Source organism: Quercus suber, unplaced genomic scaffold (genome assembly GCF_002906115.3).
Source record: "Quercus suber isolate HL8 unplaced genomic scaffold, Cork oak 2.0 scaffold_62, whole genome shotgun sequence".
Classification (NCBI taxonomy): domain Eukaryota; kingdom Viridiplantae; phylum Streptophyta; class Magnoliopsida; order Fagales; family Fagaceae; genus Quercus; species Quercus suber.
The window spans coordinates 1,276,769-1,299,879 of record NW_027069527.1 but is presented as its reverse complement, the minus strand read 5'-3'; the positions used below and the strand labels follow the sequence as shown (position 1 = coordinate 1,299,879).

The window sequence follows — 23,111 nt, the reverse complement described above, 5'->3', positions numbered from 1 at the left end:
CCAAAAGAAGAAAGAAAGTCTTCTGCAACCATGAAGGTTTTAATCACCGCTTCCGAATCTCCTTCAAGGATGAAAGGTCGGATACCAAGCTTCTGAGCTAATGAAATTGCCCTAGCAGCAGCCATAGCTTCAACAATGTCGGGAGAGAAAGGAAGTGGGGCTTGTTCCGAGAGAGAGGCCATAACATTCCCTTGCCAGTTTCGGGTTACAACACCCAGCCCAGCCTTACCAATCTCAGGAAATGTGGCCCCATCAAAATTAACTTTGAAACAATCTGTGGGAGGTGGAGACCAGTGAGACCGAACCCGTGACTGCCTTGAGACACCCTGCAGCGATGGGAGCGAAAAATTGTGCTGTTTGAAGTCAGACAAAGCTTGTGAAGCTTGAGGTAGCACTTGAGAAACGGGGAAATCCAGGTGCCTCGTCCTGATCTGATTCCTATACGGTACCACAGTGTCCACATCACCATGACCATCAGCTCCATATTTTTATCCTCCGAAAAACCAAGGTCCATCAATTCCCGAAAAGAAGAGAAGCTACGCACTTGCCGAAACTCACACCCCGGAATGGCTTCCCATACTTCAGATATTTTCGAACACTCCCATAAAGCGTGGCACGTTGTCTCAGGGGCTGAAAGGCAGTGTTCGCATGCATCATCCGTAAGGATTTTCCTCTTCCGTAAGTTCCAATATATGGTGATCTTGACCCTAAAGAAAGTTAGATTTCCATTATTTAATTATTATTTGTATCCAATTACAATTTTGTTCTTTTGTTTGGTTTGTTTTATCAAACTTCTGTATAACTACAATATGGGCAACATCCAGACGAAATCTATCTTGGTGTGCATTTGGATGTAAGTTTTTACTAAAAGTTTATTTGTTCAAAGTTGGTTAAAATATGATTGGCATTGTATCTAAAAAATTAAGGTTTTAAAAAGTGAACAAATAAACTAAAATATAAATAAATAAATAAATAACTGTTCCCAGAGTAAGAAATCAATATTTTTACCTTTTTTTAGTACATGCTAACCAAACTCTTTACTAAAATTTACTAATTAATTCACCTACTTTCAATAATAATAATTTTTTTAAAAATAATTAATGTAAATGTAATTCATTTTAATGAAATGGGAGAGAGATTCAAATCCTAGATTTTGGTTGAAAACATTAAGAAATACCATGTACTAACGTAAAAATAATGTTATATATTTACTTAGTTATTATGGTAAGTGTACTGATGTAAAAATAATGCACATATTTAATTAGTTATTATGATGTGTGCGCGCGTGTGTGTAGACACTTGTTTATTTATTTCCTGAATGAAGATCTTTGTATTAACCACTCAGAAAGAGGAAGCATTTCATAAAACAACATTTACACGCATGGAAGCACATTTATCTACTGACTTTCTCAGCTCTCAGACTTTTCCCTCCCTTATTTCTTAAGGTAGTAGATCTGTCTTCAGTCTCATCCTTGACAACAATAATCCCATCTTCGAAGTCATCATCATGACCGTCAATCTCATCATCATCATCATCATCATCATCATCATACTCATCCTCTTCATCATAATCAATATCATCCTCCTCTTCATCATAATCATCCATATCTCCCCGCAGGGTGTGGAACTCAGGAGGCGGAGGGCAATCCTCTGTGATTGCCTCATCTCTCTTTATCACAAGATGCCGAATGACCCTTTCATCTTTGTCCAGCATGCTCTTAAAATCATTAATCCATTTTGCTTCTAACTCAAAGTTCATTAAGATGTAGTGGGCATTCTTGGCTTTTTGTATCTTGTAAGCTAATCTTCTCATACCCCAATCACTCACTCTCCATATCTTGCCTTTCTTCTCCCTCAAAAAATCTGCAACAAGCATTTCCCGAATATCAGATACTAATGCAGATTTTAAATGTGACTTAATAAAAAAATAATAATTCTGCTTGAATTTGGACATGCATATACATCAAGTCGTGAGTTCCTACACGACCTATATTAAAGTAATACCTAACTTTTTTTCCCTCTAAAGTTGAATCTACACTTAGGAGGCTGAAATTTAAGCCTTTTCATTTTGTAAATCTTTTTTTTTTTACGACTATTTTTAATTTTCAGATATGACACCTTTTATACACTACTAACAATCATGACTGTAAAAGTCATTCTTGCATAGAGGTTTCCATTGCCTGCTTTTCTTATAGTAACAGTAGACTACCTTTGGTTGTGGAGAAACAAAAGGCAAAACAAAGAGTGTAAACAGTTCTCACAGATATCCAAACTAGTGATTGTATCACCATAGACAAGCTAAATTCAGCACCCTGGAAGATTCAACAGAGTCACTATCATCATTTCAAAAACATCCAGGCTTCTTAAAATTTTATCACTCATCTGAACTCCCGTCTTTTGACAGGTTTTAGTCCATTTATAACATAAAAGACAGTAAAGCAGAACCAGGAAGCAAACAAGGTGAAAATACTATGAGCTAATAAATCAATTTTCATGGAAATTTTATCATTTATGACTTCAGAAGAAATATAGACCAAAAAGAAAGGTAGAAGGGATCACCTTGAACCTTCTCATTAACACTCCCAACCTCTTCTGCATGCATCTCATGAATTAAATAAACAACTTCATAGTGGCGCACTGTTGAATCAAGGGAAAGAATTATTCACGGATGTATAAGTAGCTCTTCTGTCTTAGTAGTAATACATTCTGGTCCCAAATTTTCATTAATAAATTTAACAAACAGAGCTGGTTCAATAGATGAAAGTAAATCACAGAATGTTAAGAAATGCTGCCTTAATCAATCTAGATCAGATTGCACCAAGTCACATCCCACAAAATACTGGGATCCAAAGAAACACAAATTCCCTTCATTTATTGGAATGCTAAGAAAATAAGAAACACATATCTATTTCTATCACCGGAAATCTCAGTAACCAAAGGACAATAACCCATCTAGCAAGTACTGGCCAACTGAGGTGAAAGCACACTTACTTTGTTCCACAACCATTTCGCTTTCCAGCTGAAGCATCAGAGTTTCATAGAGATTTTCTGCAAATCAACAATCATTTCAGCAACTGAAACCTCTGCATAATCGGGGGGAAGAAAGGACCTTATATTTGAAAAAAGGAAGAAGAAACCAGAATTAATTTGAATTATGATAACAACTTACGTTCCTCAGCATCGGCAAACTCAGGCAGAAATTTACCATCCTGAAATTTCTTCTGAAAATCAAAGTAAAACTCCCACCTCAAAATCAACCAGAAAACTAATTACATGAAAAAAGACTATCACACTCTTTAGAGAAATAGATAAAATCTAGGCTAAGCCAAAATATTTTTTGATAACTACAATAAATTTACTAAAACGCAAGGAACTCAAGTTACAAGATAACCATTCCCCTCAAGAATAAACGAAATTAGAGCAACAAAGTCACGAATACAAAGATTGAGAATACACAAAACTCATTACACAAGAAGCAAGGCATACCCTACAGCACAGAACACAGAAACAGCAGGACTAAGACCTGCAACACACCAACAGCAGGGCAAGTAGCTTGAAAAAACACAAGAAGAGCCACAAAGAGCAACACTCAAACAACTCAAAATACAAGAAGCAAACCTATCAGGCTGCACCACACAGCCAAAATATATATATATATATATATAGACACCAACCTCAATTAAATCACAGCAGGTTACTCAGTAACAATCTTTCTTCAGAAGGGATTTGGCCTTGATGCAAAATTGCATTTCTCATCTTCCATATATCGTACACAACCAGTAACTACCATAGCATCTCCCATTGACCCACAAACATTTAACCAAAAAGGACCATAATGTTGCAAGGGAGCAGTGAAGTAACAGATGATCAACATGTTCATCACCATTTTTTAAAAAAAAATTTACATAGAACACCAATTAAATAGTCTAACATCATGTTTTACATTTATGAGATAGTCAAGCTCAAGCAATTAAATTTTTACTTCACAACTTTCTTCAAAATTTTTAAGCGAGAAACGTTTTGGCTAGTACATCACTTTCAAATGAGTGAATCACTAACAAAGTAAGACCGCTTTTCTTGTATACCAAACACGAGAAGTATATCAACAGTTGTGGAAATGTTCGTGTCACTAGATTTATTGTTGAAGTAAATGCAAAAACTATAAACATTATTCATGGTTTTTGTATATGGCTATATTCTATAGCGTGTTCAGTTAAGACTTTAAGTTTTTACCTCAAGCAGAATCAGTAGCAGACATAATAAAAAAAACTATCAAGTAAAAGAACCCAACTTTCAAATACATCTAAACCAAGACTAAAATTACTATTTTTTTTTTCCTATATAGCACTCTGGGGAAGTAAATTAAAAAAATAAAAAAAATAAAAAAATAAAAAATAAATAAAAGAAAGAATGAACACGGGATTTTGTGTAAAAAGCACCTCTTTAAGGAGCACAGCTTCAGGGAAAAATTCAGTAGCTTCTTCTGGTTTGGGCACAAAGCTATGAGTGTCTGGCTTTTTGTTCTTGTGGTTCTTCTTTGCCCCCACTATCACTGAGTCTCTATGTCCAGCACAGAGCTTCTGGGTAGTGAATGGCCTTGAAAGAGAGATGGGAAAGTACCCATTTGCAAATTTCGTATATGGGTTTTGATTCCTGAGGAAAGAGCTAATTTTGATAGCAAAGTTTGAGGCTTTTGGTGTAAGATAGGCTGCAGAGGAAGTGTTGGTGAGTGCCTCCATTGGAGCTCTAGAGAGGAAAATAGATAATTGCAATCGATATCTGTGTTATAATATAGGATGGAACTAATAAAATAGGGTTGATTTGGTAATTGCCATGAAGTTTGCAGGTTTTTTTGTAATTTTACTTTTGGGTAAAGTTCAGCAGTTCAACTGATTCGTCTCAAAATTTCACAATTTTTTTTTTTTCTTTTCTGTTTTTTTATTTATTTATAAATAATGTGGATATTTACTTTTCATCTTTTAAAATGCACGCATCATCGTTGAATATTATGTAAAAATGTAAATTAAGTGTTAGAGAATATTTTTTCCCAAAAGCAATCTGAATATGTTACCTCAATAAAAAAAAGTTGTTCACTTGTTTGGATGATTTCTTTTTAAACTTATTTGTTTATTTATTAAAAGTTGGTTAAAGTATAATTATGTCAAAAATTATGAAACTGTACAAATTTTCTAACAAGTTAAAACCTAAAAGAAAAAGTTGTTAACAATCAGACTGGGTGGGGGGGAAGTAACTTTAAGAATAAGTTCATCTATTTGTAATAAGTTCTAAATTTGACTCACTTAGATCAGAAAAATTGAAAATTTTGAGATAACATGATTTTAATAGGAATTATCATTAGAAATAGAAACTGACTAGTAGGCTAGTAGCAACAGAGGCAATTTCAAAGCAAAATATATTATATTACAAGCCAGATATGTCTCTTATCAAAAGTTGGAACACCTCCACAAGCATAAAGTCTAAAATAAGAAAATCTTGTTGAAGCTGAACTCCTTTCCCTAATTTAAGCTTCAGCGTAAGCATTAGTTTCCTAAAGCAGTTGTTAATCTTTATTGATGGGATTTTGGCCATGAGACTCTTGCAATCATCAATAATTGGTGCAAAGTCAGCATTAGAATCATCATTGTTAGTAACAGATTTGGCATCAATTCCTAATTCAACTACATGGATTAGGAGGAGAATACATAAAATAAGAATTGAGATATAGTACAATTGCAATATTTTTTTATTTAATGGTTGAGATTGAAAATTGTTTTTTCCAATTCTCAATCTCAACCATTCTGATAGCCCCTAACTTAGCTTCTAAGCTATTAGTTCAACCTATAGCTCTGGCAAAGCCTCTAATCCAATATCCATGTCAGTCTCCACATGAGTCCACCACAACCAGCAAGCGTAGGGCATCAAAGTGCCATGCCATCAGCGTACAAGTTATGCCAATTTTGGATTGGAGGCTCCCATCTCACCAGAATATAGAGATGAGGAAACGTATTAGCGTGGCATATATCTATCTTGCAAAATAAGTTATTGTAAAAAAAAAAAAAAATTATAAAAAAGTTATTATATAATTTGAATAAGTCTATAGACCAAACAAAGTCAGGCATCCCATATTATTTTACGCTTATTAATTTTACAAGAAAATAGAAATGGTTTTTATCTATAAAGTATAGTTTATTCGTTATTTATTTATGAAACATGAAGTTTTCATAGATACTGAGTCCGTTTAGAAATAACTTATTAAGCTGAAATTGAAAATTTTTTGTTGGAAGTACTGTTAATAAAGCTAAAAAGTAGCTAAAATAGTACAATTAAACTCATGAATAGTAGCAAAAATAAGCTAAATAATAAAAAAATCTGACTTTTTAAGCCAATGTCAAACACAACCAATATGTCCACACTTTGATGAAACACATTGAATGCTCTCTTTTTAGGTGAATTTACACAGTATTATTGCAACTGTATGGAAATCATTGAAAAATATATAGAAGTTTATAAAGAATAGTCTATTCATTATCTATTTATGAAACATGAAGTTTCTATGGACACTGTACATCCACACTTTGATGAAACACATAGAATGATCTCTTTTAGGTGAATTTACACAGTATTGTTGCAACTGGATGGAATTCATTGAAAAATGTATAGAAGTTAATAAGAGAAAATTTGTGTTGAAATGAAGTTTTTTATAGGTAAATAGGGGAGGGGGCTGGAAAGGTTCAAATCCCAGTGACCTTGGACTAGGACATCCCTTGAACCTCTTGTGTTTAGATAAAGTTACACTATAAAAATGAAAATAAATAAATAGATAAAGCCACATCAAGGGTAAGAATATTATTGCCCAAGTACCCCTTATGTTTAAAGTGGAAAAGGAAAATTCAATGAGTCATAACTTTTGAGCAAATCTTGGTTTCAATATAAAGGTATGCTTAAGGCTTTTTTTTTTTTTTTTTTTTGGGATACCACTTAGGTATTGCTTTTGATTTTTTTTTTTTTTTTCAGTAATCTCTCTTCCCAAAACCAAGAAATAAAAATAAATAAATAAATAAAAATGCCCACTTTCCTTAATTCACTCACAAAACCACGCACCAGAGCAAGAACTGCTTGGTCACCAGATCTCTAAATCACCTCTAAACCCACATATTTCCATAGAAAGTGAGTTAAAAAATTACGATGAAACCAATTACGAAATGACAATTTAAATGAAAAAAATATTCATCCAGTCAACCCCATTTTTTCAAGTCCACTTGAGACATGTGTGGGAGTGGGACTGTTGTGATGGTGGTAGGGAAGGACATGGGATTGTGTTTTCTAGAGAGAATTTGCATGCCTGCTTTTTTCTTTTTCTTTTTTTCTCACAATGGTTACTTCCCAAGTCTTTTCCTCTCAGGAATTTCCAATACTAGGCTCAGTTTAGATCACTCTCAAACAGCCTTGTCCTATAGTAACGGGGGATCTCTCATAAAGAAGTATGCAAAATGTGGGGCGTTCAAGAAAGACAAACGAGCTCTGTGCTTTCTTGGCTCACAGCTAAACCACCAAAGAAAATACGAAGAATTTACTTACCCATTAAAAATTATAAATAAATAAAAAGACCATTAAAAGAAAAGCAAAATTAAGAAAAAGACCATTAAAAAAATAAAGCAAAACTAAGAAAAAGCAACAAGAAAGGAGAAGGAAAACACTAACAATTTTTGGATCACTGAGGCTCAAGATTTTTTTTAACTCATTCTGATATGTATTAATGGAGACAAACTTTCCTGAGGCCTTCATTTGCTTTAAAGAAGACTATAGACCACTAAACAAGTCAATATGTCTTGTGTGAGGTTCACAAATGCTTACAAAGGTTGTGCTGCAAAAATCATGAGTGATCACCATTGCTTCTTTCCCTTTTTCTTTCTCTTGTTGGCACTGGCACCATTGCTGCTGCCACCACTCTTGGTGCCATTTCCAGTTCTGCCCGGTGGGCTCTCAGTGGAGGTACTCGCACTGGAATTGTCAAACATGCCTGTTTGCACTGCATTCTGTAACCACTCAAAGAATTCCTCCTCTGTCATGGTCTCTTCCATATTGAATTGCGGCATTCGACCACCTCTTTGTCCTGAACTTGTCCCCTTTCCGCTGTTATGCTTGGAGGTTACACTAGTGTTGACATGAAAACTTGGCTTGTGAGTGTTGGCTGGACATCTCATCCCCTGCATAAAATTTAGCGTTATTCAATTTACTTTCAATGTGGAGGTGCAGCATGGGTACAAGGGTGACGCATGTGGCTGGTTCATGCAAAGAGAGAGCATCTCTTAATTCTAGATACCCAAATTTCCCATTATAAACATCTACTGGATTCTTCAACTAAGCCACATTATATTTTTAATTCATGATTGCATTAGTTATGGATGAAGAGATGAGGGTTTTTTTTTTTTTTAATGATTGCATTTTCCTGTGAGATTTGTTTTTTTTGTTGAAAATGGATAAGCCAGCGTTTAGACACTGATTTGGAACTGAAACCATCCAACTGCCTTTGATGCAGAATTCCAAAACAATGCAGGGACTCTAATGCATAACATGTCACCAAAAGCAAAACCAGTTCAATTATACAAATAAGCATGAAACTGAGTCAGAGACAGTCATCTGCCATTAAAATACATGATGACTTCACTTTAAATAATGTATCAAAGCCTAGAACACAAAGTAAGTTCCATTCAAAAAGGCATCCAAATGCCTACCAACAGTTGATTTTTTTCATAGTGAGAGCTGCATATTTTCCTTTTCACTTGTACTTGTGTTGTACATTGCAGCACATGGTTGTGAAATTAGCACATTTATAGCTTCCTCAATTAATCTTTCACTCAGTATATTCATGAGGAAATGCAGATATGTTCAGAGAAATCCATTCAGATAATGAAAACATTAATTTACCTGACAAATATACCATTCGGTAGCATCATATATCCTGCTATCTGCGCAAACAAATGCAGAGGGAGCATCTACCTGCTTATATGACACCATGTTAAAAAGAGAAATCATATTCTTTTACTTATCAAAAAAAAAAAAAAAAGAAGAATCATATTCCAAATTCACATTATACACCATTTAAGATATACTAAATGTATACTATAACATTCCTTCAAGATTATGATCATTGTTCTTTTCCATCCCTTTTTCTTTTTCTTTTTTTTCTTTTTCTTTTTTTTTTTTTGGGTGGGAAGAAGGGGGGTGTTGACAAACAATTACTGTTTTGAACACACAAACTCACCCTCACCTTGCTCTTGCAAAGTTGCAATGAACTAGCAGAAGGGAGAACCATAAATATAGTAAAATTCAAAAACAAGCTTCCTCACATAATGTATTACTGGTACATACCTTCTGCAGAAGTCCAAAAAGGAAGGGCTGGGAAGACTGTTCAACCCATCCATCACCATCTTTTGCTTGATGAAAATCTTTGCATTCCTTCAAAAGGGAAATTCCCAGAGGAAAATTAAGCACCAGGGACAAAATTACTTCTCATTAGCAAAAAGAAGCATCATGTTCAAATCTGGACCATGTCATGCAGCATGATAATATGCTTAGTGCCAACTTTCACAAATATATGCTAATTGAAGACCATTCTAACATACCTGGCACCATCTTGCTTGAGATTTTGATTTCCTGGTGTGCACCCAGACATGATGATTGCCACACTTTTTGCAGGCTATTCGTCTTGAATCTCCAAGTGGGTCCTCACCACCAGCCTCTGAGTGTGCAAATCCAGAGGCAAAGAGACCATGCCCTCCATTCTGTCCAATCAATTGCATCAAAAGCTTAGGAAAAATGAAAGAATTAAAATACAAAAAAACAGGAGCTTATTCAAGTGTCACAATCTGGGTGTGAAGTTGTAAAAAGCTTTTATTTAAGAAACAAAGTAGGGTTCAATCACTTAACAAATATAGTATAGTATTTGATCCTCTAAGTATATCTGAGAAAAAGACAGTTCGACGTGAAATCCAAAGACATTCAACTAGATACACATACGTGTGAAACAAATGACAATAGGGATTCACCATATGCTGTGGCATGGTTGCTAGGTTTAACATTAACTAGTTTGTTGAATCAAATCACCCTTACCTTTTGATACACATATTCATGATATTGCAAGGTTGCAAAAAACATGAATATTGCGGGAAATATGAAATTAATTACAGGCAGTAAGATATTTGATAGGAAAAAATGGCTGAACCAAAATGGGCAATCAATTCTTGTGATTTAGGGAATGGGTATTAGATGTCCAAGGAATTCCAATTCCGAAGATTTGATCCACATAATTAGGTCAAATGTATTGATTTTACCATTGGAAGTATCCATCAATGCTCTTTTCCCTACACATCTCTCATTCAAGTCACTTTGAACTATTAAAAAGGTAAAAACAGCCTTTATTCCATTTACAGTTAGGGGGCCACTCTTATCATGTGATTTTGACTTATTATTGAGCATAAGAATCAAAATCCGCCTCCTCCATGTGTTTGAGATTCCCACATTTTGTGTGCAAACCTCACCGCCTGTCATTGATTCCCACACCCAATTACATCAAAGTTGCGTTACCAATATGATTCTGGGGCAGAAATGAAATAGGATACCGGTTTCCCACACCAATACAGATGAAACAAACAATGCTGAAAAGAATGGAATCAAGATATACACATGAATACCATTTGAGAAGTGCTTTGGAATCTACGGAATAAGTTCAGCAGCTCCTCCCTTCTTAATTCATCATCATATGTTTTTCGCTTCTGAGTATCAAGTAGAACCTAGAAAACATAAAAACAAACCCAAAAAAAAAAAAAAAAAACAAATATTTGGCATTATAATCAGACATGAAAAACAAACATAACAACAACAAAGCCTAAGCCGCAAATTTTTCAGGGTTGGCTATGGATCCTAAAAGACAAAATAGAAAAAAAAAAAAAAAAAAAAAAAAAAAAAAAAAAAAAAAAATCTTTCCAATCGAAACCAAAAGATTTACCTCATATGCATTTTGGAGTTTCTTAAAAGCTTCTACAGCCTTTTCATTGCCCATATTCTTATCAGGATGGACCAACATTGCCTAAAGACAATTACAAAACTCAGTCAATAAAAACTATATACTCTCCTTATACTCTATGGATAATGGGAGGTTATAAAGAAACAATAAAAAAGTTCCAAAAAAAAAAATTAGAAAACTACAAGATTACACTTTTGAATATCATTGAAGCAAACTGAAAATTCACCTGTAGACATCACACCATATTTGACTGATAAGGCTAATGAAAACTCCAATGGAATAACATCAAGTGACAATTATATTACATAATCATGCCAATCTAGTGATCAGAGAATGCCATTTACCTTTTTCCTATATTCCCGTTTGAGTACAGAAACATCTATGTCCTCATACCGGGACAAGCCCAATACCAAGTAGTGATCAGTGCAGTTTAACAAGCGAACCACTTCTTCTTCAGAAGTTAACTCAGAATCAGTCCCACTGGTTGAGGGAACTCCTGGACCACGGTCAGCTGATAACCCCGGGCCAGTTTCAGAGGTTGAAGCATGCGCTGTGTCACCATGAAAGAAGCCCGGTTGACCTTGCATTCCAGATGTTTGTTCTGGGAACCTATTGGGTCCTCTATGCTGATTTATATTATTCTTTAGGAAGTGTATTAGAACATCACTCGAAAAAAAAGAGAAATTCAAACCAATAAGCAAACCAAGCCATCCAACGTATGCCCAAGCACAGTATATAGAATACACAGTGGTGATTAATAGTGCAATGCGTTCGTGGCTCAACATGAATGCCAACCCTGAATTTGAAACAATGTTAAACCCCAGCAGTTTAACTATTAAACAAACTAATCGAAGAGATGATCAACAAGCAAAGTTAGGTAAGAGGATCACCTCCAAGGAAGATGACAAATGCAGTTGTCCAAAAGCTTCCATAAAACCACAAGAAAACAGTTCCAGAAATGGCAACAACCAGAATTGCAAGAGTGAACCCAACAAAAACTCCAATAAGAGCAGCTAAGGCCTGAGTAATCATGATAGTCATGATAGGAATATAAGAATATGAAGGATACAATAGCTAAACTAACAATACAATCAGCAAAGCACTTAACAAAAACTCTATGAAAGTGACAACTATAAAGCAGTCCACAAAAAGATAAAGTCATGCCAACTATTCTGAAAAGATATATATAGACTTCATCACTCTTGTGTTTTAGCTGCATGCGTAACATGTTACACATGAAATCCACATCATGCTATCACCTGAATTTTTGAAAGGTTACATGAGGGTATATTCATGTTTGAGCCTGGTCAAAGCATAAAAGAGTTACAAGTGGCATCCACAAGGTTCAACTCCTAGTAACCAAAGGAGAATAGATATGTGCCCAGGCAAAAAGGACTGCATAACCACTGATAGCAACTACAGTATCACCTGAATATATATTAGTACCATCAAGAGCAGACACCATAGGTTGAAACTCTAAAAAAATAAAAAATAAATAAAAAAAACATCCTACTTAACAACTCACTAGGTGATCAAGCCTGATTAGTAGCTTCTTTGAAAAGATTATGGCCAAAGAGCTATTGACCTAATTTCATGATCATAACACACATATAACAACAATAAAGCCTTAGTCCCAAAAATTTGGGCTCGATTATGGCTTCTCAACAAACTAATATGAGTCAGCCACATGTATTCTTCTTTGTCATTCTAACATATCCAACATCATACTCTCTGTCTCCTCCACATATATAAGTAACTTTGGCCCAAAGGGAGATTCGATATTCTTTGTCAACTTTTTAATTAACATGTCCTTTTTTACTACTTCTACCAATATTATTTTAGGTCCTCCTCTAACTCTTTTTATTTCTTCAACTAGAATCATATCACTTTTTCTCACTAGTGCATCAAATTCTCTCCTTTGCACTAATCAAACCATCTCAAATAACTCTATCTCATCCTATCACCAATACAAACTACCCTATCTTTAAACGAAATTCTTCATTTCATTCCTATCTTAAAATTCTCATTTCAACTACACTCACTGTATGAACATGTTACTTATTAATTGTCCAATATCAATATCATAAAGTATAACTAGTCTTCTAGCAACTTCTAAATTTTTCCTTTAAACTTATTAGATATTTTTTTATTACACAATACTGGTGATGAACTTCTCCACTTCATCTGCCATGCTTTTATCCTATGATTCACATCCTCAACATTCTCTCTATCTTTATGAATAATTTATCCAAGGTATTACAAGCGCTCACTCTTTACTATCTCTAGACTATCAAGTTTACAACTTCTTCATCTTTGTTTCTAGTTATACTAAACATACACTCCATGTAATCTATGTTAGTCTTACTTAACCAAAATCCTTTATATTCTAAAGCATCCCTCCAAATTTCGAAGTTGGTGCCGATTCTAAATTCACGACACCCATCTAAGTCATATAGTAAGAAATCATTTGAAATCAAAATTCCAGTTAGACTGCTCACTCACATGAAAACAATCCAGTGCATCAAGCTTTTTCACTCCAAAATCCTTCATTGTAGTAAGTAAGGATTTAAATGCCTCATTGAAATTGATTGGGACTACCATTTTCAAATATAAAAGAGCACGAGTGGCAAAACCATCATCGAGATTCCAAAATACATCCACAAAACATAAAAGAGAGCCATGACGCACTGACGGTACAGAACTGCATTCAGGAATCTTTGACATGATGCATCTTTTTATTCAATATGATATAACATTTTTTGACATACTGGCTTCCACTTCAACACAATAAATTTCAATACGGCAGATATAAACAGTAAGAATACTTAAAAATATAACCAGACTGGAGTCATTATTTACCAAGGGGGGTATCCAAGGTGCCCCTAATTTATAAATACAGAACATCAGGAGCAAGAAGGTGCTACCATGGTTTTGTACAGTTTAGGAGGAGGATTTAAGATACCTTCAATAAGAAGGGTTAAATTTTAGCAATCATGCTGTTAATTGTAACTTTTTGTAGAGGTTGCGAAACTAGCTGATATGGCAACAAAGTCACATGAATGTCTTTTGGATATCTAACTGTATTTGACTGCATTCTCCTTTTGTGGTATCAAAAATAAATTCAGAAAATTGGGATTCTTAAGAAAATCATTAATCCTTTTATTTTTGGTCTGACCTTAACAACAATAAACAAATGAATTGCAAAGGGGAAAATGGGACTGAAAAATAAAAGTATATTATCTTTAAAAAATTATTTTAAAATTTTTGTCCAACCAGAACACCTATAAACAAATGAAGCACTGAGATTTTGTTGCTAACTCAAACATAAACAGGACTTACCAAAACAACAAGAAACTTGAGTATCCCAACCATAGCAATTACTGAGAAAATGCTGAACCATATTACTGAGAAGAAGGATGTTGTCCCCATGCGTAAGAAGGAATCCATGCCTCTAAGAGCACAGTCTAACCAAACCATTGATATGAGTAGCATTATGCTCCCAACTTGCATGAGCCATTTCAAAACAACAGGATATGCCTGCTCAATCTTCATTCTAGCATGGTCACAAGCATTTGATATTTTGGTTGTTAGAGTCATAAACAATGGTCTTTGCCTTTCTAGCCATTCACTAGATGCCTTTAAGATTGACAATGTCGATGCCCTCATGCTTCTAACCACCGAATTATCTGAAAACTCAATATTTTCTAACACAGATTTTATATTCAGACCATTATGCAAAAATGGCAGGCTAGTTTTTGTATGTTTTTGATCTTGATTAGCTCCATATAATGTCGCATTTTCTTGTTTGGTTGAAGCTTCAATATTTCCATTGCAATTCCTTAAATCATCCCTAGAAGAGATTGGTTGCTCTGGCTGTTGAAGTGCATCCATCCCCTGCTTCTCTTTCCTCAAAAGGTTCTCAGACTTTTGTGAACTTCTGTTCTCATCCCCTGCATAATTGGTTTGACTCACACTCTCTGCAAAATTGCCTGGTTGGTTACCATTTGGGAGTTCTTCTCCAGGAAAAACCTTCACCTCATGTGCTTTTCCCCGCCCTTTCGTATCTGGTGGATTACACCCTGAACCTGAACCTCTTCTTTTGTGGTTTAATGTATGGTGATCCACCCCATTCTTTTGTTGATTACCTTTCCGAGCCATGATGCAGTAATATTTCAGTATTGTTTTAAGAAAAAGTCAAGTCAAGTATTTACCATTTCCACCAAAGGGGCCATAGGCTAACTATGGCGAGAAGCACAACCTGTCAAAGGATACAGACAGTTTAGCAAGATTGCTAAATCGGCAGACACTGCAAAAGCCCCCCCACCCCCACCCCACCCCCCCTAAAAAAAAAAAAAAAAAAAAAACTGAAACCACTAAAGTAACACTAGCAAAAATATTCTGTAATAGATATATCTATAAGCCAGGCAAAGATTAACAAGGATCCAATCATTTTTAGGCTCATTTGGTAAAACAACTACATAAATCCATGTAAATAGAATGATCTTTGGCATCCAAAGTGACATACTACCAGATCAAAAAGAAATTCATTTTTATATCACTAAAACAAACAAACAAACAAACAAACAAACAAAAAAAAAAAACGTTATTTTCTATAATTAGATATAAATTAAAAGTCCAATGAGGTCAATCCTATTACACATGAAGCATACAAGAAAAGCACCAATAAAAAACCATAACCACATCTAAATACATGAAAGGGTGTTTCATCATAAAAGTCTTGAGGATTAGGGGCTACCAATATATCTAGTGTAGCAGGAGCCAACTTCATAAATATACAAAATTAGTGGCAATGGCTATATGAAACCCTCATGACTAAAGGCCACCATTTAGTTTTGTTAATACTCTTACCATAGTGAATGGCAGCCTCCTACTACCCAGTTGCTAAGTTCTCTAATATCTATATGAAGGTGATAAAGAAAGATGATATTAGCTAGTTGGGAAAAGAGGGCCAACATTGAGTGGCAAAAGAATCCTAATGAATAAAGAGCAACCTAAATAGCTAATCAAGTATTACCAAAACCTGATCAGTTCAAGCCAGTAGAAATTGAAAACCCATGTAAGGAAATACATACTTTGAGGTTTACTTTAGTCCTTTCTAAACCAAATTTCACACACAAAATTTTACGCAATTATTCATATATCTCCAACCTTCAAATTTGAGCTATACACAGTCCTTTTCACCACAAATTTCACTCAAATTTTATATAATCATTCATATATCTCGAAGCTTTTACGCCAAAAAAAAAAATTTGAGAATTACAAAGATCACGCCGCATATCTTCAAAAGAAATCGTAGAACAAAAACAAATTTGTAAGAATACAAAATAAACCCATTTGAGAGCCAAACCCCCAAATTTCATTCAAGGAAAAATAATAATAATAATAATACAAAAACCCCCCCACTTCCAAATAATGAATAAAAATGTTGCTACATAGAAAATAACGTTAGCTAACACGTAAGTAGAGAAACTAACCAATACCCAGAAAGAAAATCTTCCATAGACAAAGATTTAGCAACACATAAATATCGACAAGGGCGTACCTTGAGCCATAGACAAGTCCAGGTATGTGCCAAACAGAAATTAAGCCCTGAAAACCAGATGGGTTTCTTTTCTTTTCTTTTCTTTTCTTTTTCTTTGTTTGGTTTATCTGAGCATTTGTATACCCTAAAGTGTAATCGTCTTCTTGGTCATCAACGACGATGAATTTCTGCTATTGACTAATTGCTTATTGCTGCTCTAAAATCTTTGTTCGAATTTGGAGTTTTGGACATGTGGGTCAGTGAAAAAAAATGAAAATGAAAAAGCTGTGAATATATATACGTGTGTGTTTGTGTATGTGTGTGTGTGAGAATTATAAGTACGTGTCAGAAATGAGGGACTGGCAGTGCCAATTGCCAAAGACAGAGAGACACGAGCGAAGCTCTAGGCCAAGTAGTTCCTGGCATAACTATTCCATGATAGGCTCTGTTTGGTTGACTGAGATTACATATTCTGATCAAGAATTAGGAACACCTTGTGCCTAGAGTTAGAGAAAGCAATACGGGTCAGAATTTTTTGACCTGATCCGATCCAATCAGGAAAATATCTGATCCAAACCCGAATTTTTTGACCCAAAGCAAAAACAAATTAACTTGTGACTAGACCCATTTTTTGCAAGTCAACCCAACTCGATGCAGATAACTTGTGACCTGACACGTTAAAAAAATGGCGAAAAGTACATTTTCGTCCTTATATTTTCACGCAATTCCCACTTTGGTCCCTAACTTTTTTTTTCACCGCTTTTAGTCCCTATTATGAAAAACGCATCTCATTTTGTCCCTGCCGTTACATCGATGATGGAAATTGCACAAATGGCAAACGGCATAACTTAAAAACATTAAAATAATGTCCACATAAGCCACGTGGAATCTAATTTAATTTTAAAAAAAATTACTTATCATTATTAATTTTTATAAGAACGTTCTTCTTGTTCTTCCCAAATGAAGAACTCAAATCCATTACAAGAACACAAACCAAACAACCAATAACTCAAACCCAGATTACAACAACACAAACGAAAAAAGAAAAAGAAAAAAACAGAGATCAACACCAACACAGACTTAGATCACAGTAAACAAAAATGAAAAAAAAAATGTATATACTTTTTTTTTTTTTTTTTGAAGTGTGTTAGTCAAAAAAGTATATACTTTAAAAATCATCAAACCATTTTTTTTATTATCATTAAAACATTTTAGACCTTGATCTGAGAGAGAGAGAGATGAGGCTGGCAGTGCGTGATGGGTCAGATCGGCCTCAACCACCATCTCGGCCACAATGAAGCTCGATCTTGGTGACTTTGGGTCAGATCGGTGGTGCATTATGGGTCAGATCGGCCTCTCTTTCCTCCACTGATCCCAGCGAGTCCACCTCCACCACTGAAGCGCGGCGCTTTTCTTCATATCGGTCTTTATGTTTGGGTCTTGCTGGGTTTTGCTGGGTTTTTCTTGTGGGTCTTGCTATTTGGGTGAGAAATATTTTGATCTCTATTTCTTTTTTTTTTCATTTGTGTTGTCGTGATCTAGGTCTGTGTTTGTGCTTGATCTCTATTTTCTTTTTTCTTTTTTCGTTTGTGTTGTTGTAATCGGTGACGCTCTTCTTCAGATCGGTCATTCTGTTTGGGTCTTACTGGGTTTGTCTTGTGGGTATTGCTGTTTGGGTGAGAAATTTTTTGATCTCTGTTTATTTTTTTTCATTTGTGTTGTTGTGATCTGTGTCTGTGTTTGTGTTTTATCTTTGTTTTTTTTTTCTTTTTTCGTTTGTGTTGTTGTAATCGACGACGCTCTTTTTCAGATCGGTCATTTTGTTTGGGTCTTGTTGGGTTTGTCTTGTGGGTATGCTGTTTGGGTGAGAAATTTTTTTATCTCTGTTTCTTTTTTTTTTCATTTGTGTTGTTGTGATCTGTGTTTGTGTTTGTGTTTGATCTTTGTTTTTTTTTCTTTTTTCATTTGTGTTGTTGTAATCTGGGTTTGAGGAATCAGTTGCTGGGTTTGAGTTCTTCATTTTGGGAAGAACAAGAACATTTTTTTTTTTTTTTAATGATAAGTAATTTATTTTTAAAAAAATTAAATTAGATTCCACGTGACTTATGTGGACATTATTTTAATATTTATAAGTTTTACCGTTTGCCATCTATGCAATTTCCGTCATTGATGTAACGGCAGGGACAAAAATGAGATGTGTTTTTCAAAATAGGGACTAAAAGCGGTGAAAAAAAAAGTTAAGGACTAAAGTGGAATCGAGTGAAAATGTAGGGACGAAAATGTGCTTTTCGCCTAAAAAAATTTGCTAAAAAAATATTTAGACTATGTCATGATGCTAGGTGCATAAAGTACAAAGCACCGGAACCAATAGATTATTGATAGATGTTCACACTTCACAAGCATAAGACAAGACAAGACAACCCATTTATTATATATATATATATATATCTCATTCAATTTGATACAACACTTCACAACCTTAGAGCATTCACATCAGCTCATGTAAAATTTGTGTCTATTTTACACATAAAAACCTACTTTTTCTATTTTACACATTCACTTTTACAATATACCCACATCAATTCATTTATTTTATCACCACTTTTATTTAAATAATAATTTTTTCAATTATTTTATTATTTCTCACCAAACCCTTTTATACACGCTTTTTATCTCTTTCTCTGTTTATCCCTTTCCATTTTTTCTGATCTATTTCTCGCGGTCTCCCTCTCAGTCTCTCTCTATACCCATTTCTCTCCCTCTCGGTCTCCCTCTCAGTCAATCTCTCTATACTCATCTCTCTCCCTCTCGGTCTAATCTACTCCACACTAGCTCCGATCACAAGCTTGATCCACAGCTCCGATCATAAGCTCCGATCCACAGCTCCGATCTCCCTAACTCCAATCCACAAGCTCCGATCAAGCTCCGATCTCTCCCTCTCGGTCTAATCCACAAGCTCCGATCAAGCTCCGATCTCTCCCTCTCAGTCTAATCTACAAGCTCCGATCAAGCTTCGATCTCTCCCTCTCGGTCTAATCCACAAGCTCCGATCAAGCAAGACCCACAAGCTTCGGCAATCCAGATCCTTTCTTCACCGGCCGATCCATGCTCCTCGCTTCACCTGCCGACCCACGAGCTCCGGCGACCCAGATCGTTCCGATAAGCACCGATATCTCTGTCCATTTGGGTTTGTTTGTGTGTGGGTGTGTTTGTGTGTGGGTTTGTTTGGGTTAATTTTCAGTTGATTCTGGCTGTTTGGGTTTGTTTGGGTGTGGGTGTGTTTGTGTGTGGGTTTGTTTGGGTTCATTTTCTGTTGATTCTGGCACGCTGGATGTTGGGGAAGAGAGGTAGGAGATAAGAGTCAGTTAGGGAGGAGGGAGAAAAAATTATTAAAAAATAAAATACACGAGCTACAGTGCCCGTGTAAATTTACACGGCTACTGTAGCTCGTTGATAAATTTCCACAAGTTTACATGATTTTGAAAAAACTGATGTGGAGTGTTTTTTGGTTCAAAATGTGTAAAAGTGATCAAAATGTGTATTTTACACATTTATACCAGAGCTGATGCGAATGCTCTAAGTTCACAAACTTGACTAACAATTTCAATCAAATGTAGTCTAGTAGTCTAGTACACTAACCTACTCTCTATTTACTAAGAGCATTAGCATTGGAAAATTCTAATGCTACTCTATTTTACAATTTTAAAAAGTCACTTTATCGTTATATCATACCATTTTACAATACATCCACATTCCAAACTTCTACTTCCCTCTTTTACTCATTAAAATAATATATCTACATAATAAAATAATATATCTCAAAATTATATCTTTTCTCTCCCATCTATCTCCTCTCTTTACATAATAAAATATTATTATTTTTTTACAATACTTGCTACAGTACAATTCTATGTTTAGAATTGCACTGTAGCAGTATTGCAAAAAAATTTGCAATATTGCTGTTTAGCATTCCCCAATGCATATGGTTTTGGGGCTTAAAATTCCAAATTTCTCTTAGATTTGGCATTAGCATTGGGGAATGCTAATGCTCTAACACAGTAAGTGGCTAGACTTAAGGGTTTGTAGTTGATTCTAAAAATAAAAAAAATAAAAATAAAAAAAGAACTTGTAGTAGCTGTAGTCCACAAAGGCTGAAAGGCATAAACTCCTAAGAGGTAAGAGCTTTCAGCCTTTCACAATTTCAGTCTTTTAGAGAAGACTCTTGCGCCTCTACTCTTTTCTCTCTGTTCCTCTGCTCTTTTCTCGGCCTCTATCATACAATTTTAATTATTTATTAATTTGCTTTCATAGTACCTTAAATTATATTAAAATATTGTATTGTTGATAAAGATGTTGCTGAAATTGGTCAACTTGAGTTACAATTTGCAAGTATGAATATTTGCAGTGCTAAATTTGCTACCAACGTTGGGTAGATTGAAATTGAGGTATAATTCTTATAAAATATTTACTTATTTTTCTTTACTTAATACGTTATGTTTATTCTTAAAACTTTTTTTGTTTAGTTTATCTTTCTAAGTAATCTAACTTTACTATTATTTTAAATGCAATGAACATGTATACTTAAGGAGACTGATAACTTGACATGGTCCATGAAATGTAGTTTTTTTTTTTTTTTTTCTTCTTCTTCTTTTGTGGGAATGATATTATTAGTGATGTAAACTTAAAATATATACTTGTAATCACATGCATTTTGACAGTGAGTTATTAACATTGAAAACTTTTTCCATCATGAATTTATAACTATAAAGAATTTTTGTCATGCTCAAAACTGTCAGAATTGTTTTTGATTTTGAACGGTTTTAGACCCCTTAAAACACACAGATTGCGTAGCCTAGATTAATTAGCCAAGTTGTTACTTAGTCAAATTAAGCAATTCTAGGTTAAAACAATCCAAACAATCATATCAAGATATAATGCAGCGGAAAATAAATAACACAAGATATGATCACCCAGGAAACCACACGGTAAAAACCTGGGGAGGATTTGACCCACCGATCCTCAAGGCTAACCTGAATTCACTATGAAAGAATTGAAGTTCGTACAAAAGGACTACAAGCTCCCCGCTCGACTTCCTAATGCTACTAATAATAATAATAATAATACAAAAACCCCCCCACTTCCAAATAATGAATAAAAATGTTGCTACATAGAAAATAACGTTAGCTAACACGTAAGTAGAGAAACTAACCAATACCCAGAAAGAAAATCTTCCATAGGCAAAGATTTAGCAACACATAAATATCGACAAGGGCGTACCTTGAGCCATAGACAAGTCCAGGTATGTGCCAAACAGAAATTAAGCCCTGAAAACCAGATGGGTTTCTTTTCTTTTCTTTTCTTTTTCTTTGTTTGGTTTATCTGAGCATTTGTATACCCTAAAGTGTAATCGTCTTCTTGGTCATCAACGACGATGAATTTCTGCTATTGACTAATTGCTTATTGCTGCTCTAAAATCTTTGTTTGAATTTGGAGTTTTGGACATGTGGGTCAGTGAAAAAAAATGAAAATGAAAAAGCTGTGAATATATATACGTGTGTGTTTGTGTGTGTGTGTGAGAATTATAAGTACGTGTCAGAAATGAGGGACTGGCAGTGCCAATCGCCAAAGACAGAGAGACACGAGCGAAGCTCTAGGCCAAGTAGTTCCTGTCATGACTATTCCATGATAGGCTCTGTTTGGTTGACTGAGATTACATATTCTGATCAAGAATTAGGAACACCTTGTGCCTAGAGTTAGAGAAAGCAATACGGGTCAGAATTTTTTGACCCGATCCAATCCAATCCGAAAAATACCTATCCAAACCCAAATTTTTTGACCCAAAGCAAAAACAAATTGACTTGTGACTAGACCCATTTTTTGCAAGTCAACCCAACTCGATGCAGATAACTTGTGACCCGACACGTTAAAAAAATTTGCTAAAAAAATATTTAGACTACGTCCTAATGCATGCTAGGTGTATAAAGTACAAAGCACCGGAACCAATAGATTATTGATAGATGTTCACACTTCACAGGCATAAGACAAGACAAGACAAGACAACCCATTTATTATATATATATATATATATATGTATCTCATTCAATTTGATACAACACTTCACAACTCTAAGTTCACAAACTTGACTCACAATTTCAATCAAATGTAGTCTAGTAGTCTAGTACACTAACCTACTCTCTATTTACTAAGAGCATTAGCATTGGAAAATTTCAATGCTACTCTATTTTACAATTCTAAAAAGTCACTTTATCATTATATCATACAATTTTACAATACATCCACATCCCAAATTTCTACTTCCCTCTTTTACTCATTAAAATAATATATCTACATAATAAAATAATATATCTCAAAATTATATCTTTTCTCTCCCATCTATCTCCTCTCTTTACATATAAAATATTATTATTTTTTTATAATACTTGCTACAGTGCAATTTTATGTTTAGAATTGCATTGTAGCAGTATTGCAAAAAAATTTGCAATATTGCTGTTTAGCATTCCCCAATGCAGATGGTGTTGGGGT

General features: G+C 34.7%; 2 protein-coding genes across 3 annotated transcripts; both read right to left on the bottom strand.

Annotated features, from left to right (window-relative positions):
• Nucleotides 1-1,290: 1,290 nt before the first annotated feature.
• LOC112036048 (protein REGULATOR OF FATTY ACID COMPOSITION 3, chloroplastic) lies at nt 1,291-4,795 on the bottom strand. 2 transcript variants are annotated; one of them, XM_024068874.2, is made up of 5 exons: nt 4,440-4,794; nt 3,170-3,221; nt 2,992-3,048; nt 2,560-2,637; nt 1,291-1,863 (listed from the first exon to the last, which is right to left on the bottom strand). In XM_024068874.2, exons 1-5 carry the CDS (start codon nt 4,737-4,739, stop codon nt 1,394-1,396), a joined length of 957 nt encoding a protein of 318 aa, XP_023924642.2. In that variant the 5' UTR covers nt 4,740-4,794; the 3' UTR covers nt 1,291-1,393. The 2 variants fall into 2 exon arrangements, with proteins under 2 accessions (XP_023924642.2, XP_065628759.1); XM_065772687.1 differs by lacking the exon at nt 2,560-2,637 and having other exon boundaries at nt 4,440-4,795.
• Nucleotides 4,796-7,683: 2,888 nt separating this feature from the next.
• On the bottom strand, nt 7,684-16,873 carry LOC112036044 (uncharacterized). Its single transcript, XM_024068870.2, has 10 exons — nt 16,590-16,873; nt 14,366-15,284; nt 11,917-12,046; nt 11,371-11,822; nt 11,009-11,089; nt 10,695-10,793; nt 9,627-9,785; nt 9,373-9,459; nt 8,929-9,000; nt 7,684-8,207 (listed from the first exon to the last, which is right to left on the bottom strand). Exons 2-10 carry the CDS (start codon nt 15,182-15,184, stop codon nt 7,884-7,886), a joined length of 2,223 nt encoding a protein of 740 aa, XP_023924638.2. The 5' UTR covers nt 15,185-15,284; nt 16,590-16,873; the 3' UTR covers nt 7,684-7,883.
• Nucleotides 16,874-23,111: the final 6,238 nt, after the last annotated feature.

Coding starts and splice junctions, on each gene's coding strand:
- LOC112036044 (XM_024068870.2), bottom strand. CDS start 15,184: ATGGCTCGGAAAGGTAATCAACAAAAGAATGGGGTGGATCACCATACA. Junction 11,090..11,370: donor AACGGGAATATAGGAAAAAG/GTAAATGGCATT, acceptor AATTGTCTTTAG/GCAATGTTGGTCCATCCTGA. Junction 10,794..11,008: donor AACTCCAAAATGCATATGAG/GTAAATCTTTTG, acceptor TATGTTTTCTAG/GTTCTACTTGATACTCAGAA.
- LOC112036048 (XM_024068874.2), bottom strand. CDS start 4,739: ATGGAGGCACTCACCAACACTTCCTCTGCAGCCTATCTTACACCAAAA. Junction 3,222..4,439: donor AAGCTGTGCTCCTTAAAGAG/GTGCTTTTTACA, acceptor TTTGATTTTCAG/AAGAAATTTCAGGATGGTAA. Junction 2,638..2,991: donor CGAAATGGTTGTGGAACAAA/GTAAGTGTGCTT, acceptor TTGATTCAACAG/TGCGCCACTATGAAGTTGTT.